The 24,017-nt window shown below is 40.9% G+C and overlaps 1 protein-coding gene across 1 annotated transcript in view; it reads right to left on the bottom strand.

The window, feature by feature from the left end:
* Positions 1 to 9,195: 9,195 nt before the first annotated feature.
* Positions 9,196 to 24,017, bottom strand: part of LOC134751393 (uncharacterized) — a 48,474-nt gene continuing 33,652 nt past the window's right edge. Inside the window, exons 3-6 of the mRNA XM_063686777.1 lie at positions 16,824 to 16,969; positions 16,221 to 16,321; positions 15,463 to 15,567; positions 9,196 to 14,898 (exon numbers count right to left, since the gene is read on the bottom strand). Coding sequence (XP_063542847.1) covers positions 12,394 to 14,898; positions 15,463 to 15,567; positions 16,221 to 16,321; positions 16,824 to 16,969 — 2,857 coding nt within the window. The 3' untranslated portion in view covers positions 9,196 to 12,393. The remainder of the gene's footprint in view (positions 14,899 to 15,462; positions 15,568 to 16,220; positions 16,322 to 16,823; positions 16,970 to 24,017) is intronic.

The raw sequence follows: 24,017 nt of genomic DNA, 5'->3' as shown, positions 1-24,017 counted from the left end.
AAACAATGAAAGGAAATAAAGTTGTGGTTCAGATAGAAAACCTTTTATTTTATAATTGAGTTTGTATTGTTTATGAACGCTAAAACCGCTAAACCGATTTAAATGAGTCGACATGGGTATGGAGATTGTTTGTCCCGGAAAAGGACAGGATTAGTATTTATTCCGGAGATCGAGAGATTATCGGTGAAAAACTACCGTTCTCGTACGTTTTCTTGTGCATAGCAGGTTCTGCCATCTTGTGGGCTACATCGGAAGCATAAACTTTACATATAACGCCTTGCGCCAAAACTGACGGCTCCTGTGACGTGCTGCCCCCTATAGTTCATGCACGCTCCCTATAATGTTACAGATTGAATAACTAAATGCTAAAATCAGATCTTGATAAAAGATTCATAAAACTAAGTGTAGCCGACGATTGCAGCCACAGGTGTAGAGGAGCGAAATCAGAACACTAGGGATACTTTTTGAGGTAAGTGTTAGAGCGCATGGACATGCGTGTATCGCTCGGCGGCGTATCGGAAACTGCCCATGATTGGTCGATAGCCGAGGCTCGTTGCACACATATGCATGCTCTCGCGCACACTTTATTCACACATACATAGAATAGAAAACAACAGGGGTAAGTAAGGTGTACCTACATTATTTTTATAATATTAAACTAGAATCTAGAATGTATATTAATTACCAAGTTTTATGTTTCAGGTTATTCATTTCAGGTCCAGTTCATTGCGTCGTCTACATTCTCGGCCCCATTGTCCGTCAAGGACAATCATCATCATCTGTGGGGGGCAACGCTAAACGCGCCACTGGTCTGGTAAGCGTTCTGAATCATCTGGTACCTATTGGCGTTAACTTGCGTAATCGGCTGCTTGGTTCGATTGCCTTATTATTTTTCAGTGCATAAATCTCTTCTGGAAACGATTTCATCTGTGAGTAACGCAATAATTCAGTTTCAGCGCGTTGCATCGTGTCGGCATCAATCTGCGCATTACCAGGTCTTCTGCACCTCGTAATAAACAATAAAACGTTTGCCATACATCTCCATAGTCTGGTCCACGAAGAGAATTTATTCAAATCAGGAACAACAGGTAAGTCTTCATCTTTTATCTCATAAAGCGTGTTTACTTGTAACAGCTGATCTTTGTTTATCTTTTGTTTTGCAGCGTCATACTTTGGCCAGGTGTCCCGCGGCGAGTACAGAAATTCAGGGCCACGGAGCCAGTCGCAGTCGCTATTCAACTCGTAGGTATTTAATTTTGCGGCTTTGTCAGCTGTATTCAAGTCGGTAGGTATATAATTCCATTCACAGGATTGAGATAATTCATCAATTTCGCCAAGTCTATTAGCGACATAAACTTTATAGTCGCGCGTATCGTTTTTTATTTGATGCAAAACGATTAAAGAATCGGTCCAGAAATACCGAGTGCAGGCGGTCAACCTGTGTTCGCGCGCTATTGTGTCGGCGAGTCTGCAGGCGATAACGGCTGATTCCATCTCAAGTTTAGGTATAGTTACGTATTTCTTCACGGGGGTCGAACGACACTTACTCGCGATGAATGAAACTTGTAATTCATTGATGTTACATATTTTACGCCAATAAGCGACGGCAGCGTATGCAGTAGGAGCAGCATCGCAAAAAATGTGAAGTTCGAGTTCTATAGTCGTCTCATTCTGGCGCAAGGTGTTGCAGTGAGCGTTATTAGTATTATCGCGCTCGCTCGTAGCTTGTTCGCCGTGAAAATAAAATCTCGGAATGCGCAAATCTTTCAATGTTTGTAATTCCGTTATCCAGTTGCGAAATACTGTATATTCATTCGTAGGAATCTCATCGTCCCATTTAGTATCCGTTCTCCAGATATTTCGTAGCATTATTTTTGCTTTAACAGTAAATGGTGCAAGAAAGCCAAAAATGTCAAATATTGACATATAGATGCGCAGGAGTTCCCGCCTCGTGGGTTTTCTTTGCAGGTTAATTATCTCCGTCGGAATGCGTTTAAGTGATAAATCGAAGCCGAATGTGTCGCTGGTCGGGTACCATAGCAACCCGAGCGTTCTTTCAGGTAAGTCGTCGCATCCGGTTTTGAACCTTATTGCCTTATCACTTAAGGTTTCTTTTGGCGTGCATTCTAAGACTTCTGGTTTGTTAGATATCCAATTTCTTATTTCGAAACCACCTTGTTTGTGAATTTCGGAAACTTCTTTTATCATCTTTATAGCCAACTGCTCATTGTCCACACTCTCGATGTAGTCATCCATATAATGTGATTTCAGGATGGCCTCGACGGCTTGAGGCATTTCGTTTTGGAATCGCATTGCATTTTTATTTTTAATATGTTGTGCGATAATCTCAAACGGAATAACCAGAGAGGATAAAGACCCCACACTATGGAACCCAGAGGTCCAAGAAAAGCTTAAAATTAAGAAAGACCTATTTAAAACCTGGCAGAACTCAAAGAGCGAAATCAGTGAAACCGAGTATCGAAACGCAAAAAAGGAAGCCAGGCGCGCAGTTGCCCAAACCAGGGCAAAGAACAGGGAGGGCCTCTATGGTATGCTTGAAAATGCCAAAAACGATAAACAGATCTTTAAAATCGCCAAACAGAGACATCAAGACGCTCGCGATACCAAGGCAGTCAAGTATATAAAGGATCTCCAAGGAGCCATCCTGACATCTGACAAGGACATAAATGAGAGATGGAAAGAGTATTACTCACAGTTGTTGAACGAGACATACCCATGCGAACCAGTTGCTCAGTCACCAACAGTCAAAGGACCGTGGCCTATCATTACACCTGACGAAGTCAAGGTAGCTGTTAGTAAAATGGCAAACAACAAAGCCGTTGGCCCGGACAACCTACCAGCTGAACTGTGGAAGAAATTGGGTGACACCGGAGTGTACTTTTTGACAACTCTTTTTAACAAATTTCCGTTGGATGGCATTCCTGAGGCATGGAGGAAAAGCTTTCTAGTGCCATTTTATAAAAATAAAGGCGATATAAGGTTGTGTGGTAACTACCGTGCCATCAAACTGCTATCACACAGTTTCAAGATTTGGGAACGAGTTCTGGACCAAAGACTTCGCAAACTAACATCAGTGACAGAAAACCAGTGCGGCTTTGTCACCGGAAAATCAACAACCGACGCAATCCACACCATCCGTATTTTAATGGAATCCTACAGGGACAACAAGAAAGACTTACACATGGTCTTTATAGACCTGGAAAAGGCGTTCGACCGAATCCCGAGGCCCCTGATTTGGCAGGCGTTGCGGTCCCAGAGGGTCCCTGAATGTTATATACGGATGATAGTCGATATGTACAGCAACGTCACCACAAAAGTAAGATGTCCAGCGGGAATGGGTGATGAGTTTCACGTAAATGTTGGAGTTCACCAAGGGTCAGCTCTCAGCCCGCTTCTATTCAACCTCGTTATGGACTACCTCACGTCTAATATCCAGAAACCAACACCTTGGAACCTTCTTTACGCAGACGATGTTGTCCTCATCGATGAAGATCCAAGCGCACTCCAAAGAACGCTGGAAAGCTGGAGGTCAGCCCTAGAAAAAGCGGGACTGAGAATAAGCAGAGAGAAAACTGAATATATGCACTGCAATTTTGCCAACAGTAACTCCCAACATACTTTACACCTGCAAAATACTGCGCTTAAAAGTGTACAAAACTTTAAGTATCTAGGTAGCGTAATAACCAATGACGGCTACATTGACAGCGACGTAGCGCATCGTAAAAGCACGGGCTGGCAAAAGTGGAGGGAGCTTACAGGAGTACTCTGTGACCCGAGGATGCCCATCCGCGTGAAGGGCAAAGTGTACAAAACCGCTGTAAGACCAGCAATGTTATATGGTGCAGAATGTTGGCCTCTCAAGAAGCAACAATCCGACCAACTTCACGTCGCTGAAATGCGAATGCTAAGGTGGTCTGCTGGAGTGACACTCATGGACAAAGTGCCAAACTGTTACATCAGAGGCTCGTTCAAAATAAGACCCATACAGGACAAGCTAACGGAAACACGACTCCGATGGTATGGTCATGTCATGAGAAGGCCGGAGGACCACATGACTAGGAAGGTGCTAGAGTGTGTGGAAAAGCCGAAAAAGAGTGGACGACCCCGACTTACATGGATGTCCGTAGTTAAGAAAGACCTAGAGAATAAGAATATAGACCCAACGACGACCCGGAACAGATACAACTGGAGAAAATTGATTAGGAGAGCCGACCCCAAATAAAAATGGGATAAGGCCTGAGGAAGAAGAATATGTTGTGCGATGAATGGCGAACAATTGGTTCCAAATAACAATGACGTCATAACGTAGGTTTTTAGTTCGCTGTTTACGTTTTCGCGCCATAAAAATCGTAATGCGTGCTGATCTTCTCTCGTTATCTTGATGCGAAGGAAGAATTCTTTTATATCGCCCATAATTGCAATTGGTTTTTCTCGAAAGCGTAGCATGATGCCCAGTAAAGACTGAAGTAGGTCAGGGCCCAGGGGCCCTATTCGAGATGCACAACTGTCAGTTTCGGCTTCAACATCAGTTCAACAGTGGAATGAATCATTTGTTCATCAACTGTGGAAAGTATCATTTGGTTGTACACCAAAACTCATTCATTGAAAAAATTATGCAACAAAAATCAACTTTGTTTTCTTACTACTATACGGTTTAAAATGGCTCTGAACTCTGCGTGGTTCGGTTTGGTTTCGTTGTCACCTAACTGTGGATTGCTAATGTCAAATTTACCTATTTGACAACACACGATTTCTTCCATTCAACTGAAGTTCAACACGAAACGTCACTTAACGCATGTCGAATACCGCTCCTGGAGTAGGTAGTCGTTCAGGGAGCGACCGGCAGTGGTGGCTGAAGCGTCATGCACAAGTCTCAATTTTTTCTTGTTTTTGTTATCCACTCCGAAATGGGCTAAATAAAATACGCGCTCATGTGGCGCTAACAATTCGTCGTCGGATAACAATCGGGCGTAATTGTTTTCAAGTAAATGATTAATACGCTCCGTATACCTAGAGGCGTATCCTTCATCTGACAGCATTCTTCTTTCCACAGCGAGAAGTCTCTTATAGGCATTTGGGTAAGAGTCAGGCAGTTTAGCATCATTTTTCCATGGTAAACAAACTTCATAACTCCCGTTGATTAATTTTGCAGAGTTATCAATGATGTTGACGGCACGAATGTCGTCCTTATTTACGCGTGGCTTTGAGTTCACTCCTATTGATTCGAGCGCAAACGATCGGCGAACCTGTTCATGAAGTTGTTTATCTGCGCTGTCGCTAAGTACATCGCTTGACCATTGTGGCGATGAGTGTGTCTGCGTCTGTGCATGTGTGGGTCTCCCGCCGCGCGGTAAGTACGTCCGCGGGGGTGGCGATGGAGGGCGGAGTGCATGCGTTGCAGATTTCGGCGGCCGGCTTAGGGCGCTCATACAGCACGGTTGTCAAGGCATGATCGGCGGTCAAAGGTCGGCCGAGTGCAGCTGCAGGTAAGTGAGGTAAGGTTCCATGTAAACACCAACCGAGTTTTGTTAATGTGGCACAAGGTTCAAAATCGCCCCGATAAACAGTTTTTAGCGGCATTATTAAATGGTAATAATCCTGTCCGATTAATAACTTCGGTTCCATATTACAGCGGGGTAAAACACTTGTTAGGTCGCGTAAATAATCGTAAGAGTCTAAGTTCACGTTAGATAGGTCCAATGTTGGTAAGTCTAGCTCACTCATTTTTCGCGCACGTAAATCGTACATTTCACCATTTGAGTTCGAGATTTTAAAGTTCACAGTTTCGATTTTACACTCGAATTTAGATTTCCATGCACATTTCATACTTATTGTCTTTGGCTGACCTTGAAGGTTGACACAGTTAGCAAGATCAGCTGATATCAAACTCACTGCGGCCCCATCGTCTAAAAGGGCGTATGTAGCATTAGTGCCGTTAGGTCCATGAAGGTTCACTCGTACGGACTTTAGGTAAACACTATCACTAGGTTCCACGAAATTATTGTTTAAGATTGCGGTCGTGGGATTGTTGTTGGCAGATTCATCTGTCGCACTTAATATTGGCGTATTATTTAGGTCTTCGTTGGTGCTGCTATTGCGGGGCGCTGCGCTGTCTGCGTTAGGTTTATTCGGCCAGTGAAGGAGGCGGTGGTGGGGCAGCCCGCAGCTGTCCACGTCGCACGATGCGGCCGGGCAGGTTTCTTTCCCATGGCCTAGCAACAGGCATTTATGACATATTCTGTTTATTTTAACAAAGCGCCATTTATCCCTGCATAGCGCGCGTTTAAATTTATTGCAATTAGTCAGCGGATGATAAGAGACTTTACTAAACTTGCACTTCGCGTTTGTATCATTATCGGTATTTAAAATGGGGTGAGCCTGAAGTTTTCGGTCTTCCATCTTTTTTGGAAACTTATGTTCATTTTGAGAATAGATATGAGTTACACCAGCGGCGGCGATCTTCGTAGCTTCTTTGTGCAGGAACTCAGAAAATAACTGCAATTTAGCTTTATTTGTATCGCTATGTTCGTATATATAGTCTGCCCACTTGTTGATAAGCGCACTGGGACACTTTGATATAACGGTGCTTAGTAACTCAGGACTTCGAAGATGATCGGTCTGTTTAATAGACTCTGCAGCTGCCACGTAATTCTTTACTCTGACGGCGAAGTTCACCAACTCGATATGATACGCTTGCGGTAAAGGTTGCAATTTCTTAAATTGTGTTAAGATTTTATTTATGATTAGGTCGGGTCTTCCGAATCGTAGCTCTAGTGCTTCTAGGATGGCGCGTGGTGAGGTATCGGTCGTAAATAAAGATGAGACCGTTTCTTTAGCTTCACCACGTAGACATTTCTCTAATCTCGCGATATTTTCAGTATCACTATATTTGCATAACTTCGTGGATTGTTCGTATGATTTTTTAAATTGTATCCACTCGAGCGATTCACCAGAAAATAACGGTAAGTCCTTAGACGTGGCTAATCGAGATAAAAGGCGAGTATTAGCACTTTGAGTTGTAGTAGCTAGTTTTTCCATTGCTTGTGCTAGGTTTTGAAGTGAGCTCGGTCCGGGGTTCGATTCCTGCCAAGGGGTCGCGAGAACGCGTTCGTCTTGATCGTCTTGGCGACTTTTCTCGAGCCACTGTTCCACTTTTTGAGATGTTTCGGACAAAATAGATCGTTGTTCTCCACTGCAACGGGACTTCTGAGAATATTCTTCGTCCAGCTTAGCGAGTGCAGCGTCTAGCTTTTTATCTATTAACTCCTTCTCGATCCTAGCTTTAGCTTCGGCAGCCTGTAACTCTAATTGTTTTCTTTTTGCTTGTAGTGAAGACGTCGAAGTTTTATTCGAAGAGTTGGATCGGTGATATCCATGTTCGGTTTCAGTTTTGATGCTACCCTCTTTTGCGGTGGGCTTAACCTGCAAACTGAGCGCCTTCGCGTTGAACTGGCTTGCGTGATCCATAATTTTGTCTTCTTTGGAGTTCCGTGGGCACGATTTATGCGAATGCACTTCACTCTGAGCATCCGTGGCATGTTTCAACTTTTCTCTTTCGAGAGCACCCCGCGTTTTAACTGTAGTGTGCGGAGGTGTGTGGAACATTCCTTTGCGTCCTGTCATCTGTGCTCCTCAGAATCCGGTTTGATAGGACCATGTGTAGCCGACGATTGCAGCCACAGGTGTAGAGGAGCGAAATCAGAACACTAGGGATACTTTTTGAGGTAAGTGTTAGAGCGCATGGACATGCGTGTATCGCTCGGCGGCGTATCGGAAACTGCCCATGATTGGTCGATAGCCGAGGCTCGTTGCACACATATGCATGCTCTCGCGCACACTTTATTCACACATACATAGAATAGAAAATAACAGGGGTAAGTAAGGTGTACCTACATTATTTTTATAATATTAAACTAGAATCTAGAATGTATATTAATTACCAAGTTTTATGTTTCAGGTTATTCATTTCAGGTCCAGTTCATTGCGTCGTCTACACTAAGTCTAGACTTAATTGTTACTGTGTGTGTAATGGCATATGTGGTTAGACAGAACGTGTCGGTTGTGACCTTTTGTGCAATAACATGTCGGGGTCGGAATTAATTCAGTGGAGTTAATATTAATACTGTAATTTGACTGGCGACGAAGCTTTTAAGGCGAAGAAGCAGTTGAAAAAGTACTGCCATCGAAAGCGACTGCCATCTGACCTTCCAACCCAGAGGGGGAACTAGGCCTTGTTAGGATAAGTCCGGTTTCCTCACGATGTTTTCCTTAACCGCAAAGCGACTGGTAAGTATAAAATAGTTGAAAAAGTACTTATTTCTAATAATACAGGTAATACTTTTTTCATCTTTAGTACCAGCTTCTCCCTCTGGACCGCATCCAACGAAGAATGACTCGACTTGTCGAGCCGAGACGTACAAGTCGAGTCATTCTTCGTTGGATGCGGTCCAGAGGGAGAAGCTGGTACCTTAATGTTGTGATAAGGGGATTGGGGGAGGGGGGCAAACTTTGTGACGTCACTTTATTTTAGTCGCCGTACCGTTAAATAACAAGTTTTTGGGATGATAATCGTTTTTATTCGTTCAGTTTTCTGTCCTCAAAAATATTTTCGATGTCATTGAAAAAATAGGACGTCACACCAGGGGGAGGGGTTTGCCAAATTAAGGGGGGGGGGTTCAAAAAACCTAGAATTTTGTGTGACGTAATTAATGGATGAACCCCTTATGAAAAAAAAACATCCTACATTAATGCATCTATGTTTTGTTTCTCCGCCTTGTCAGGTTTTCAGTTATTCGAACATCAGAAGTTACTCTTCTCATCTACCTACTGATTTTTCAGATTTTTACTCATATCTCGAATATCTGTACGAATAGCATTATAATTACTTCGGAAAATTTCTACATAAAATTTTCTACAGATATTTTACTCTATTTATCGTAGAGTAAAAATTAATATGACCTAATTTGTGGAAAATTTTATGTAGAAACTTTTGTCTGAAGTTATTATATGATATTCGATATGAGCAAAAATCTCGAAAAGGTACCTTCAACAACTTGGTGGTAACAGGTGAGAGCCATTTGTATTCTCCAAATATTCGGATTATTCCCATTGGGAACAACAGAAAAGATATCTCAATAGCTTCCATCATCATATTTAGTAAATAAAACAAACAAATGCAATACCGTTTTTATTTATTTATACATAGTAATATGTCAGTTGTCATTTTGTTAAATGATAAAGTACAGTCTTGGAAATATTTAAAAAAAAATATAGAAATTTACAACAAATTGAACGCGACGGTTCCGTAAAGGGTACTTTATAGTATCCCGTAATATTTACAGGCTTAACCCATATATGCCCATTGGGTGGTTTTCGACCCACATTCTTTAAGGTTGTAGGTTCACTCCCCTACTAATTGTAACGTGTAGGAGCTTGTTTTATTCATTGGGTCGAAAACGACCCAATGGGCATATATGGGTTAAGATAAAAATAATAAAATTAGTGGCATTCGCGGCAGGCGTGTAGCCACACCATACTTGCACAAAAGAATTATTTAGTCAGCTTACTTGAACAAGCATCAAAATCACAAATACACAGTCAAGGCGCATCCACCGCAGTTATTACCTAATTTCAAATGCCATGGCGTGATTCCACTTCGAGAGAACCATAATATTGGTCTATTGTTTAATAATTGCTTTACAAGCTCTGCTCTTCAGTTAGTATGTGGTGGTATTCATCATTATCATCATCATATCAGCACTTTATCGGCCACTGCTGAGCATAGGCCTCTCTTCCAGTACGCCACTTGTCCTTGTCCGGTGGTATTACCTGCAGTGAAGTAAAGTCGGGTATCTTTTTCGGGTTTTGTACGCCGCAAAAAAGGTATCTTTTGTTGTCACTACTCGTATTGTTTACGCCTAATGAAGGTCTCAAGTGGAATCGGGCCGTGACATTTGGTATTAGGTATACCTAACTGTGGAGCGACTGTGAAGGATTGGAACTTGATTTGATCTAATTTGAACGACAGATTTGACAACAAAGTTTCCAAAATTGCTAATTTTCCACACTTTGAATGCACAAAATGGATACTCCCTCGAATTTTTGTAAAAATTCCAAATGTCTAAGCCAATTTTCTAAGTTTTCGAATATTATCTGCAACTTATTTTGACATTCTGGATTTTTGGACTAAATATTTAGTAATTTTTGCTATGTAGAATTATTGTGTGGATTTGGTATTGTTTTAAAATATTAATTTGATTCATACTGCTTGGATGTGTACATGATTTGACGCTTGTACAGTAAGTACCCCAACTTAACCTCGTATAGCCCACGGTCCTATTAGTAGTACTAATTGCTTCATTGAAGTTGGAACCATTTTCAATTGCAACAGGGTTGCATTTCTTTTGTTTCGTTCGATTACAAATCAAAAGAAATTCGACCATATTTCCCTTGATTTCAACTTCAACTGACAATAATTTTGTGTGAGCTTTAGAAGGATATGTACCCATCGTCGCCATACTAGCTGTATAGAAAAGTGAATACTTATTTTAGGGCACCGATTTAATTTACCAAGTCAAGTAACTGACTGAAATATTCCCTCTGTTATACTTATTTAAGATCTATATACATAGGAATTATATTATATGAGCACGGTTAAGTATCGCCACATACGAACACCACGAAACGTAGAATGATGGTACCGATTATAAATATTCTTTAGTATTTTTCTAATTTTTACAATTATTTTAATTTTACCTATCTATTTATAGTGCCAACATCAAGTTAATTGTATAATATTTATGTTCAACATACATTTATTGTAGATAACAAATCTACATATACTTTTGTGTTCGTGTATCAACTTATATATTCTGGTATCCTAAACAGTTCCTATATTCGAAACACACTGTATTATACTGCAATTATATTTCTTTTAAATTATACACATTTAGTTCGCCATGTGTACGATTGTGGCGCCGCCTGGCGGCTATGAGCTACATTACTCATGTAACATTTAGTAATTTGACAGTTAATATATATATGTCAAATTGAGCATATATAAGTTTAAACAACGCGCATAGCGAATATCAATACAATCGTCATATAATTTGGTGCGTATCGAATATAGGTGTGATTAAAAATGGCAGCATATCATAATGGTAGTTCTGTCGTGCTGACTAGTCAAAATGCTATTTCACAAAAAACATTTTTTCTATTTGCCGTGGATCTAAATATACGAAGATACTAAAGTGGTAACACTTTTATAGGACATTCAGATAATGATACGGCTCTACAATTGGTATTTAGACACAAATTATTCACATAATATTTTAATCCATAAATTGAATAAAACATTCTGAACTTTGTAGGATGATTGAAAAAATATTTGTAATTAATTGATTAAATTGAACATAATTTAACGGATATAACAAAACATAATATTTATAAAATTTATTCATGATTAAATTACTTGGACTGCAAATATGGACACGATTATACCAGCCAACATATGTAACGTTCCACGGGTACTGGTACCTTATTGCGGTCGGCTACGACATTCCAATACTAACGCGCCGTAAGCGGTAACAGCTGTAAGGTTCCTTTACCTGTGGAACGTCACATATAAATGTTTTTTAACATTAAATATGTCACCTGGATTCCTTATCTATGGACAGATTTGTTTGAAACAAAATTTTTATAACGATATCACATATAGTTAAAATTGTCGTTAACTTACAACTAAGTGGGTATTATACTCATACCATTATGGCGCTAAACCTATAACAAATGGCAAATCCAAGCGGTCACTGTTACTGAATTTTCAGTCGATCCAAGGATATATAAAATATCCCAAAATGTCAGCTGATTCTAAAAAGTCGTTAAATTGCAATATGTTTTTGATATTTCAATTGCCCCTAACCTTGCGAGGTATACACGAACGGGGTCATAAAAATATTTAGATTTTTTTTATGTATCGAAAAATTTCGTTTTGAAATCATTTTGCAATTAGGCTGCTGGCAAAACTTCAATAAAATAACGCTGTTTTCATTTATACTTGCAGGAAAAGTAAATTTTCTCAAGACTTTTCCTCATCAAGATAAATGCAAAAATAGTAAAACTATCGCTAGTTCGTCACAGGGTCATAAAAAAATCACGATTTCTTATAAAAAGGCCGTAAACTTAAAAAAACGCGTATGTACATGAGGCCGTTAATGATACTTAAATATTGCATTAAACCTAAATCATTTACAATTTACATGATCGGAGAGTCATAGACTCGAGGCTCGGCAGCTCAGAAAAAAAAGAGCGTTCAAAATCAGCCTTTATTCTTCAGAAGCTAAGGTTCTCTGCCAGCGGCAGATTTATGGTGAATCAAGTTTGCGAGGGGCCGTCTTCCAAAGGCCGGAACCTCACGAAGCCGTCCTGCGCGACCAGCATACTGTTCCCCTCAGCTTCGTTAGGGGTCACCTCGTCCTGAGGCTGGGAGTATGAGGCTTCATACCCGCAGTTCCTCGGAGCCGGTTGAGGAGCTAACGCGCATGGGTAGCTCCTCTCGTTAGGGTCTTCGGAAAATCCGTACAAGTCTGTGGACTTAGGCCTATCAGGGAATCCATTGTTCTTCCCTCTCTTCTGACTCCCGCTGCAGTTAGCGGCGGAAGTAGACGGCGAATTCCGTCGTTGGGAACTCCTTTGGCAACCGTCCCCGTAACTCCTGTTAGGGTTAAGGGTTTGGATGCCCGAGGCGTGGTAGGACGCGTTCTCCGTGTTATAATTCCCGTATTCATCAGGCATATGGGGCTGATGGTAATGATGCCCTATCGATGCGTCGTAACCCATAGTCATACAGTTCTGGACGTTTTTGTTCTTCGCTCTATGCTTCTTTCGAGGATTGCTGTTCGTTCTAGAGGATACCCTATCGTACGACATGTGTTTGAAGTTGTGCGAACTTCTGTTTGAACCACCGTTGTAGTTCTGGTTTTTGATGTCACGAATAAAGTCGCTGTTGCTGCCGTACTGTATGACATTATATTCGTGGTCTAATGGGTCATCTCCTTGTAAGGATTGGATGGCGGGGTCGCAGTTGGAATAGTGGTCATCGGAAGCGGATTCTACGCCGTTGTAACCAGCCATGTTTGGATGGTGTTTGATCAAATGATTGGTCACACCTTGGCTGGATGTAGCGTTGCTGGATTCCGTTGAGCTACTATGGCCAGCGTTGGCTATGGAACTGTGTCCAGAATAGTTTTCAGTTCCAGAATTGTTGTCGCAAGCGGGCCCAATAGTGTTCAAAAACCTCGGGTGTTCTATTGCTGGTCCCCCGCAGCAAGGATCGGGCAGGTTCGGATGATGGCCGGCTGATTCATAGATCGGCTTGCCAGTTCTTAAAGTATACGTATGCAGATTAGTATTGGTGTTACAAATGGCGGGATAATCTGATTCGAACTGCTCGTTGCTAGACCCAGCCGTGCAAGGGAACAAGCCTAAACCAGATATTTTCTGCCCGTCAGCCTTCTCATGCTGTAGAGAAGCCACGATACCGACTTTGAGACTTATGACCCAGGAGATAAGGGCTACAATGCAAATCTCGATAAGACGTAAGGAGAATTGGTAGCCCCACTGAAGCCAGTTGAATTTCGTCATATTGACTTGACTTATTCCAAAGATACCGTATATTTGAAGTGTGGCCATTAGAACGAACAGCAATGCCGTCGCCAGATTAATATGAATGGCCTGGTATAAATTCTGGAAGCCGTGTATATACGTGTGGCTTTTCTTTTGAAGAATCGACTTGAGCATTTTATATACATAGAGATAGCACAGACCTAGAGTCAAGCATGCCATGATAAATATTATTTGACAAGTTAGACCTAATACCCTTTTTTCTACTCCCTGCGGAGTCCTATAAATTGTATTACTATTTTCAAAGATATGCAACATCAGACACGAGAGGAGATGTAGACCACCCCCGATGATGATTGTTCTCGAACGGAACAGGAAAGAACAGCAAGTGTTCTTGAAGTTGATGCTATTGGTTAATAGGAACAGGATGGTGCATGAGAAAGCAATGCTAAGGAATATATCTGGGACATGTAGCAGGATCTCACTAAGAAAAACTGGCAACGAATTGTTGATATTATATGGATCGTAGCACATGTAGAATATCCTCATTAGACATACAAACACTAAGATTAAGTGTAGTATAATAAAGTAGTATTGGGTAAAGAGGTGTGTGAACTTATTATAGCATATGATCTTAAATATAGAGAATACGGCTAGGATTGTAAAAATAACTGTCGCTAAATAAATATGTACGTTCCAGGCGAAAGGCCAGGTGACTCCTGCTCTCTGCACTGGTCCATTCTTGGAGTCCTGCTTCAGATTCTTCTTATCCAAATTGACGTTGGCTAGATTATGGTATCTTTCCGTGGACATTTCTGGATCTTTGAGATCGAAATGCACAGTCGTCGCTGGTGTGAATTCGTCGTTTCTGCTCTCGTTTCTATCTTTATTAGTCGAGTATTGGAGGTTTCTTCTAGTATTCGTCTCTCCATTTTGGTCGACAATTAGAGGTCTATCTAGGTTGTTCATTTCGGGGTCTAAGACGGCAAGGACTGATCCTTCAGTGGAGCTGTCTCTGTTGGCGTCGCTGAGGGTGACACCTTCCTTGGTAACGTAGATGTCACTCTTGGAGGTTTTCTCAGTGTGTTGAGGTTTGGCGGTGACTGTCCTGAGGAGGACGTCGGGGATGTCTTCCTTGCGCCCGTTGGAGCCGGAGAGGATGCGGGAGATGGTGGGGATGTTGAGCGAGTTTGGCACGAAGTCTGTGAAGTTGGCCTGGTCCGAGCCATGTTTTATGTCGCTGTCTAGTTCTTCAGGCTGAAAGGAGAGGAAAAACAAGTTAACTTATGTATGTGTGAGTGTAAGAAAGTTTTTGATGTCGCCAATAGTAAAAGTTCGGAAATTCCGATAATAATTTGTCTGGGCCTTCTACTAATTTAAGACTATTTTTGTTGTTTTGAGTAAGTCAATCCTTATATAGTCTACAGCCAATTTGCCTGTTTGATTCGTAAACTTATTTAGCATAAATATCAATTCAACTTCCGAATATACTATAAAATGAAATGAAATTCTTTATTTTCAGGCAACTCAATAGTTGCCATGGGCCAATGCCCATAGATCATAGACTATGGCTTCGTATTATCAAACCATACTTGCAAATCGAACGTGACAATGCAAAATCCTTAATACGCACTTATCTGGCTTCAGTAAAACGTTTCTATACCTTAAGCAACTAGTATGTTAACCCCAAGATCCTTCTTTATATGGCTTGAGTCAATCACCTGACCCTTCCTAATGGAATATCGACTTTATGGTGAAGCCACTGGGTCTCATTTGCATTAAACCATAGGAGGTATTATAGTATGGTAAAGGAATACATACCTTATGGCTAGGGGTGTTGAGTGGTTTTTTCTTCTGCGGCTCGATGCCGGCCGGCGGGAGGGGCGGCGCGGGCGGGGGTGCTGGTACTTGAGGCGACGAGGTCTCCTGCAATGATGATTGATTTGTAAGGGTTTGTAGCAGATTTGGAGTAATGGTTTTAAGATAAAGACGCCGTAGTATTGCCGTTTAGATGGCATTTGCATTATACATGCGCTTGGAGAAAAGGCTATGACGAATGTTGTTTCTTTTATTGACACTGTTCAGTTAAATGATGCGCTTTTTATTAACGACGGCAGAGTAGGAGGCAATTAAGAATTAAAACTAAATTGTACATAGAACCGATAAAAAGTAAAATGTTCCGGCTAATCAAGTAATTTAAATAGCTTTTCAAATCTACCATTATTGTGTAAATAACCTACATAGTGACATTTAACCTTTGCAGCATATTAATATTTGTTAGTTACAATCAGGAGAGCTAAATACCATACAATCTGGCAAGTGGCACTTAAGGAAGCTGATGGGTCCCCTGGCCTGGTTAAGACAAAATAAAAATAGTTTTATTTTGTCAAACGACGGTCAGTTTTAATTATGACTATTACATGGTTTGTTGCACACGAGGACGTGTGACTGTCAGGACCGCCGTGTCGACGCGCAGGCGATATTTAATATAATTAAAATAAAGGGCGTTTATATTATGATATGCGATGCCCGGAATGTGCGATCCGTGGTCTCGTGTTACTGCTGTTATGTCTCCTCACCTGTCCTGGAGGCCTGATGGGTATCCTCTCGTGGCCTGGCCCGAGAGATGGAGGGGGGATAGGCCTCCGGTTAAGGTAGTTGTTCCCGTCTGTGTTCGTGCCTGGAATCCAGAAATTTGTCACGTTAGTATTGATTTTGATTAAAGTATTAGGTAGGTATTTTCAGTAAAGTTTAAGATAGAGCATATTTGTTGATAGTTTTGAAGCAACCTTAAGAAATTTACATCTTATTAGTTATTACACTGTTCTGTCACACACAATGACTATTAAAAAATCCGGAACGACAATCAATAACATCATAACTTTTTGGATAATATCCCATCATTATCCATATCTATCTATTGACGACTGGACGTGCATCGGTTGATGATATTGATGATGATAGAACGTAGCATAAGACATAAAGGTTAGGAGAGTAACGAAGAACAGCACTCCTGTTGATCACAAGTCACAACCCTTATCCTTATCGGCAAACGGCAGCGAAACGGCGACGAGTCTTCATGATTGGAAGCGTCGCACTCTCACGTGTCGCTGTTGCTGCTTGACGCTTGCCGCCTTGCTCTGTAGACAAGCTGTCAAGAAAACAAAGAAAATACCACTTACCTCTAAGTGTAGGCTTGTCAGCAAACGGGTTCCTGTACTCAGGGGGCAGCGGGGGTGTGAAGAAGGCGCGGTTAGGGGGCGCGTAGGAGGGCACCGCGCCGTCGCCCACCCGCGCCAGCACCGCCGCGCCGTAGTTCTGTGGCGGTCTGTAAAGAAGGGAGTGGTTAGTCTATGGAACACAAAAAATTATAGTTCTTAAAAAAAGAAGGGTGAAGAGTTTTATACGCCACCCATGGAGATAAGCTGCAACATTCTCCTGCAGTTTATTTTTTGTTAGGAAATCAAGAGCGTGATGTGCACATTTTGAACACCTGGCCCGCTTAGTTACTTCTTCTGCTCAACAACTGCTGACTGTACATATGTCCATAAGCTAATAACTACTTGTGCTTATCATAAGGCAGGCGGTTTGCTTGTTCGCCACCAATGACATAAAAATATGACGAAGGTAATTTGTACGTAACTGAGGAAATAAAATGAGGTGTGTACTCGCAGTTTCTTAAAAATGTCGTTATCAGAATTCGCGCTTTTTTATTTGAATACGTAATACCTACCTAATACCCTACATCTAATGAAATAAACCTAAGGTTTGTAATTATTTTAATTTCCATTTCACTTTTAAAAGGCACTCAAGCGCCAGCCATAAATAATGCTCCAACTCTCAATCCAACGAGTTAATAAAACACGAAAAGAACCAGCCAAATGGGATTTTAAAGTGGAATCTATCACGTCCGAATTAAACCGATCGCCGCAACAGATCCCACGGGTAATGCGATTAAAGCGGTCTTCAATGTATAAGCGAGACATCGCTATCCTGGGCCCGGACTGGACTGCACCCGGGTATGTCCTTAAACTACGTCCAAAAGAGGGGTATGGGCACTGTGAATGACATCTCGCTTTGTGTGGTAGGGCACAGGACAGCGGATGTCATTCCAGATCTAAAGCAGAGCCCAACTGGGGAGGTACCTCCACCTTACAGAAAACCGCAGCCAAATAACACTAGACCCTACTAATAGTGTTGTGTTCCTGCCGGTGAGTAAGGTTGCCAGAGCTCGAGGGAGAGGAGTGTTAGGGTCGACAACGCGCATGTAACTCCTCTGGAGTTGCAGGCGTACATAGGCTACGGAGACTGCTTAACATCAGGCGGGCCGTATGCTTGTTTGCCACCGACGTAGTATTAAAAAAAAACCTGCATAGCGCTGTCACGCTTACACTCCGGAGCGGCGTGCGGATCTACATTAGTGTGATAACCGCGTAACTAGCCATGTATTCTGCCTCTATGGTGGAACGCGCGAATCAATTCGGGCGCTTTTGCCAACGTAACTTGACCTAGAGATCTGATAAAAGCTATGCATTAGAGGGACATTTATACATTATTCTTTGAGCGAGTAAAAAACTTAGCAAACGATTGGATGGAGAATCTAGCCATGTATTCCGCCTCAGTGGCGAGAGAGCGATTCAAGCGCAACCACCAACGTAACCTAACCCAGAGATCCGATAAAAATTATGCATTAGAGAGGTAAACTTATACTGGTTTTGAGCAAGTAAAAAGCTTATCCAATTGGATAGAGTACCAACAGAATGATTGATGTCAGATGGCCTCGGCAATTGCCATCTTGCAGGTAAGCCAATTTACTGGCTTTTTACGCTAAAATCATGATCCTAGCCTCACCTAAATAGGATAAGTCTATACTTACGTACGTACGGCGAGAGTATTAAACGTCGAATCAAACTTCAGAGTAGAAAAAGTTTGCGACAGACGCCGAGGAATCGATTTAAACGGTTATGAAACGAGTTGAATTTTGGTCGATCTACTAATTACCTACAATACCTAGTATTCTACATATAAAGAGTTTCGTTAATCGTTACTTTAGATATTCACACATAAAGCACAGCCTAAACCTAGGCAAAAGTTTGATATGACATCTATTTCAGTTTATAGTTTATGAAGGTAAGACCTTGATATTTGAAAGACGTGTTCTTCAAATGCTGTAAATGATGAGAAACAGGGACCGGACAACCCTTTCCGCGATAAAACCCTTTCAATGGGCGACACTTAAACACGGCTAACACATTGAAAGACTTTCCCTTTTGAACTGCAAGCCCATTCATACCCTTACCTTTGACTAACCCTTACCGAAAAGCTAACCAAAAATAAGGCTAGCTCTTAATAAGGGTTACCCTTATCTTTAAGCGCTTTTTATAAAGGTTTCCCTTTGCGTGAAAGAGACAGGATTAGTATATATCTACGGTAGTGTATGAAAAGGAAAGAAAATACGTGCTAGTCAAAGAACGCCGCCGTCGCCGCCGACGATCGCTCGGATTCGAAGTAATGTGTGCTTTATGAACAAGGTAGACGACTTAAATTAGCACGCTTATATGCTAAAAGGGAAGCCCTTTATAAGGCTAACCCTTATAAGCAATATGCAAGGTGGTGGTGAGCGGCTGATAAGGGTTTTGTAAGGGTATTTGGGCTACCGATTACTCAAATGTGGTAGCTTTATATAAGGGTTTTTAAAAGCAAAACAAAGGGTTTTGTCTGGCAAAGGGTATGGTGAGTTAAGCCTTATGCAATACCCTTATAAAACCCCGATAAGGGATAGCGGGCCGGTCCCTGATGAGAAAGGAATTGAAATTTAAACCCTAAGAAGGTGAATAAGTTGAAAGTTTTACGACTTTGCCGTGATGAGATCGCGGACGGAGTTTAGTTAAGATATAAAGACGAAACTTTCAAGTATCTAGGCAGTTTCTAAAGTACTCTCTCAATACGCTAAACATGAAGCCAAGTTTCGTTTGGCAAGCCAACTTAGATTGCACCGGTCTAATGTAGGTAATGATCCGCAAATGCCAAGTCTTGGCCATAAAAGGCTTGTATAAGTAGGTATAAATTATGTGTTTACTGTCTACAAAGCTTCTGGGTCTGGGTTCCAATCCAGGTTAGAGCATTTATTTGTGTGATTTCCGGTCTTTCCGGAGTTGTGGACCTTTTTATGGAGCATGTATTTTCATTTATCCACAAACACAAGCCTTGTTCAACTTACCGACCTTACCGTAGAACTTAATCAATGTGTGTGTGTGTGTGTGTGTGTTGTGTAAACCTCTGGTCGCCCAGAAACCTACAAAAAGCTATCATCAGCCTTCATGCAATCAGCACACCACTTCTGCATTTAACCGTTTGGCAAGAGAACCTATCTTGGAAGAATATAATGAGTTTCACTAAGAATTGAAGTTTTGAGTCGTAGTGATCCTGACCTGCACGACGGCTACATCTTCCATTCAATTAGATTTTAATTTTTAATTTAAAGAAATCAAAATTGGATTTGTCTTGGCAAGTTTTGACATGTGGGCTAGAGAATAAGATAGTCCTATAATACTTATTAAGAAACGTGATAGAATACAGAATGTTATTAACTAAGTTGCGTCAAGACATCACGAAACCACAGACTATATCGTGGTGACATGAACCGCAAGATCTAGATTACAGACATTGTGACATACCCGTCATAACACTTGACTTTTCCTTGCGGTTTGTACGAAGCTAAAACGCAATTGTGCTTTAGTTTTTGACATCGCAAATTAATTTTGTAAAATAGAACTAAAATTTCATAAATTCTAATGCAAGTGTAAGTTTCTACCCCTTTTAACCAAATAGGGTACCATTTTATTGGAACTGAAAAGTAACAGATGGCTAACTAGGTTGAAAGTGCTAACCATTGGTGGGGACGGTGGAGTGCCAATAATAGGTTTACTAAGGGTATAGCTAACTAGTTTTAGTTCAGTGTTGTTAAATGACACAGGTACTTTTATAAACTGATTCCTTGTAGGTATGTGTAGGTAAAATTGGCTTTACATTTTACACAATATTTTTGCTTTAGAGTTTGCAACAAAAATGTGGTATTTTCTATAAAACGGGACCTTATTGTCGATGGCGCTTACGCCATTATTTAATAATTATTAACGATGCTCCGATATAAATACAATACCGCGCGACGCGGTGCGGCGTAAGCGCCATCGACAATAAGGTCCCTTTTCATAGAAATGCCCCAAATAATCATGGTTATTTATAATTTTACTCACGAACTTCATCTTAAAAAGAAAACAAATCAATTCAGGTCGCAAATAACCTATTCGCCCTTGAAGCATACAATTATAATACAATTCTTAAATCATAAATCCCGAAAATAACATGAAAGAAGCCAATTCAATTGAAAGCGAAACCAATATGTAGGATTGTTTTCCTTTGATCAAACTTTAATATCTTGTGATGTGATCTCTTTGTACTATCATAGAGTAACTTATACTAGAGCGGTACTGTCATAGTAAATTTTGTAACCCCAGTAAATTCACTGCCATCTGTCGACACACTTTAAAACTAAAAATAAATATTTTTAAAAATACGATAATATGTATTTAGATATGGATAAATGATTTTTTTTATTTGCATTTATTATTTTTATGATTTTGACCCATGTTCTTTCACTGATATGCGTTAAAATTGTTAAATAACAAACGAAACCGTCAACGCCATCTATACGACAGTTGGCCAAAGCTAGTAGCGCCCTCTGAACGAGAATCAAATTTTCTTGATTTTCGAGGCACGTTTTTTCCTTAGACTGTATCCATCTATTACGGAGTTATATCTATCTTTGGTACTATCAACAAGGCTTGGGTCACTGACCTAAAGCGGCATTAGAAGTTTTCAAAACTTATCTTGATTTGACATTAGGTACTTTTATCTCGCTCTTACTTGTACGAATACAGCGTCCTTGCAATGCAGCGTGCATAGTTAAAGGACTTTACTAAATCTGCTCCGCGCTGCGCTGCGGGAACTGCGTCGTCTGCGGCTCAGCATATGCTTAGCCTAACCCTTGCGCCTGCGACTTCGTTAGCGCAGAATCTTTAAATACATACTTTCAACACAATTTTTTAGAAGTAGTAGAGCTTTTCAACATTTGAAGAATATGATTCTAAGGTCCTAACTTCACCGGTTTAGCCTGTTCATTATTGCTTAGAATCTATATACAGTACCGGCCAATAATATATCACCTCCATGTTTTTACCGTATAACTTTTTTTATTTATTTGTGAGTGACTTCCACGTCACTGTTTTAGGTAGTCTAGTAGTATTCCTTTGTACACGCGATACGATGAGAAAAATTGGTCTCATCTAATGGTTTTTTCAGAGGTTTTTTTTTAAATGTATTGTAAACTTCATTTTTTTGCTAGAGGTTTTTTAGTAATATGCTGAGTATCCTATTGTAATTCACAGTATTTTATTGCAATATTCATCATATATTTGTATAAAATGACTAGTAAAATATGCAATCTACAAACAAACCTATATTGTTTATTCTATATAAGCTCATACAAAAGCACTCAAAGGTGATATATTATTGGCCGGTACGTAACAGTTAAGTAGGTATATACATATACTGTTTTATAATTATACTTAAGGGGCCCACAGATTATCAGTCCGCCGGACGATATCAGCCTGTCAGAACAAAAATTTGACAGTTCCGAACACCTGACAGGCCGATATCGTCCGGCGGACTAGTAATCAGTGGGCCCCTTTAGACTAGCTTTTTAGCTTTAGCTTTAGACGATTTCGTCTGCGTGGAATGATGATGATTGATAAAAAACTACCCTATGTCCTTCCCCGGGTCTCATTATCTCCATACCAAATTTCATCTAAATCGGTTAGCGGTTTAAACGTGAAGAGGAAACAGACTTTCGTATTTATAATGTGTAGAGATTGGTGTGGACTGCAAGTAATGTGAAATCGATATCAAATCAAGTTCAAACGTTAAAAATTCGAATTGACTGCATCTGCAATTTAAATCTGCATACGTTCTCGCATTGTTGTTGCAGTGCAATGTTATTGCATGTTATGCATTCTAGATAGACTGAGGGCTAAGAAAACGCTCTAAGTAATTGCACTGGAGCAGAACATTATTTGTATGGCGTTCAGCGCACGAGCGTAACGCAGCGTTTTACGTAAGCGAACAACTTGCGAACGGCGCGGCGCGGCGGGCCCACGGCGTTCGCGTTCGCAACGAGATCACCCACGTAGGACACATCTATAGGTATCAAAGGATTGATTCACCCCGCGCCGCATCGCTTCGCTTCGCGTTCGCGTGTTGTTTGCCTGCGTAGTACGCTGCGTAAGAGCGTTTTCACATTGTCCGATCTGATATCGGATGTGGGATCCTATATACATTCGCTTTCGCACTACCACAATATTTCGCAGTATCGGATGTAGGATCCGATATCCGATAATGTCGGTCCGATAGCCGACGGAGCTCCGACATGGCTGAAATCGGATGTGGGATGGTGCCTATGAGAAAAAGAGCTAAGAAAAAAAGCGCCTTTTTGCATTAAGATTTTTTTTTTATCAATAAAGATTTCTTATATGAATAAATATGTTTATTTTATACATTATACGGATACCGATATCGGATCGGACCATGTGAAAGCGCCCTAAGGCTGCCTTTCCACTACGGCGGAGATGAAGACGTGTGGGAATGGGAATCAACACGCTGAGTGAGTGTTGATTCCCACTTTTTTCGCACTCATGAAATGTTCCTATATCCGTGATCTTTGAGCGTAAGCGTCATTGAAGATCAGACTTCAATCCACTAACAGTAATGCTCTCCCAAATTGGTGGCGGAAGGTTATTCCAGCACTTCGTGGCAGCATAGCGAAAAATAAGTCGCTTTCATTTGACCCAGCCATAACAATAGTTTGGCAAATGACAGACGTCTGACCAGACATACAAATAGAACCATAAAACTACCTACATCTAAAGCCAATGACCTTTAAATCAGCCATAACTAGGTCTACAACGCCTACATTCTATCACATCTTCACCAGTATACCTAGACCCCCGATATTGAGGATATTGTATCAATAGAGGAGTCCCCACGGTTGCATGGAAATGTCAAAAATTGGCATACTGCCCGCGCCCATTCAGTGAGTTTATTTTCGAGATGTACACAGCATTTTAATGAATCCTTTCATGCATAAATATGTATACTATTTTTAACCTTAAACCCTTGTAATAACGCTTAACGTATACATGTAAGTACAAAAAGACGTACGTTCAGACAAGATGCGAATGGAATGCCTAGGGTTTAACTATAGCGCTTTAAAGTCTTGGTTTTAAGGGTTATTTTGAAATGACTGGTAATGGATACGACTG

Source organism: Cydia strobilella, chromosome 22 (genome assembly GCF_947568885.1).
Source record: "Cydia strobilella chromosome 22, ilCydStro3.1, whole genome shotgun sequence".
Lineage (NCBI taxonomy): Eukaryota > Metazoa > Arthropoda > Insecta > Lepidoptera > Tortricidae > Cydia > Cydia strobilella.
This window is presented reverse-complemented; position numbering and strand designations above follow the sequence as displayed.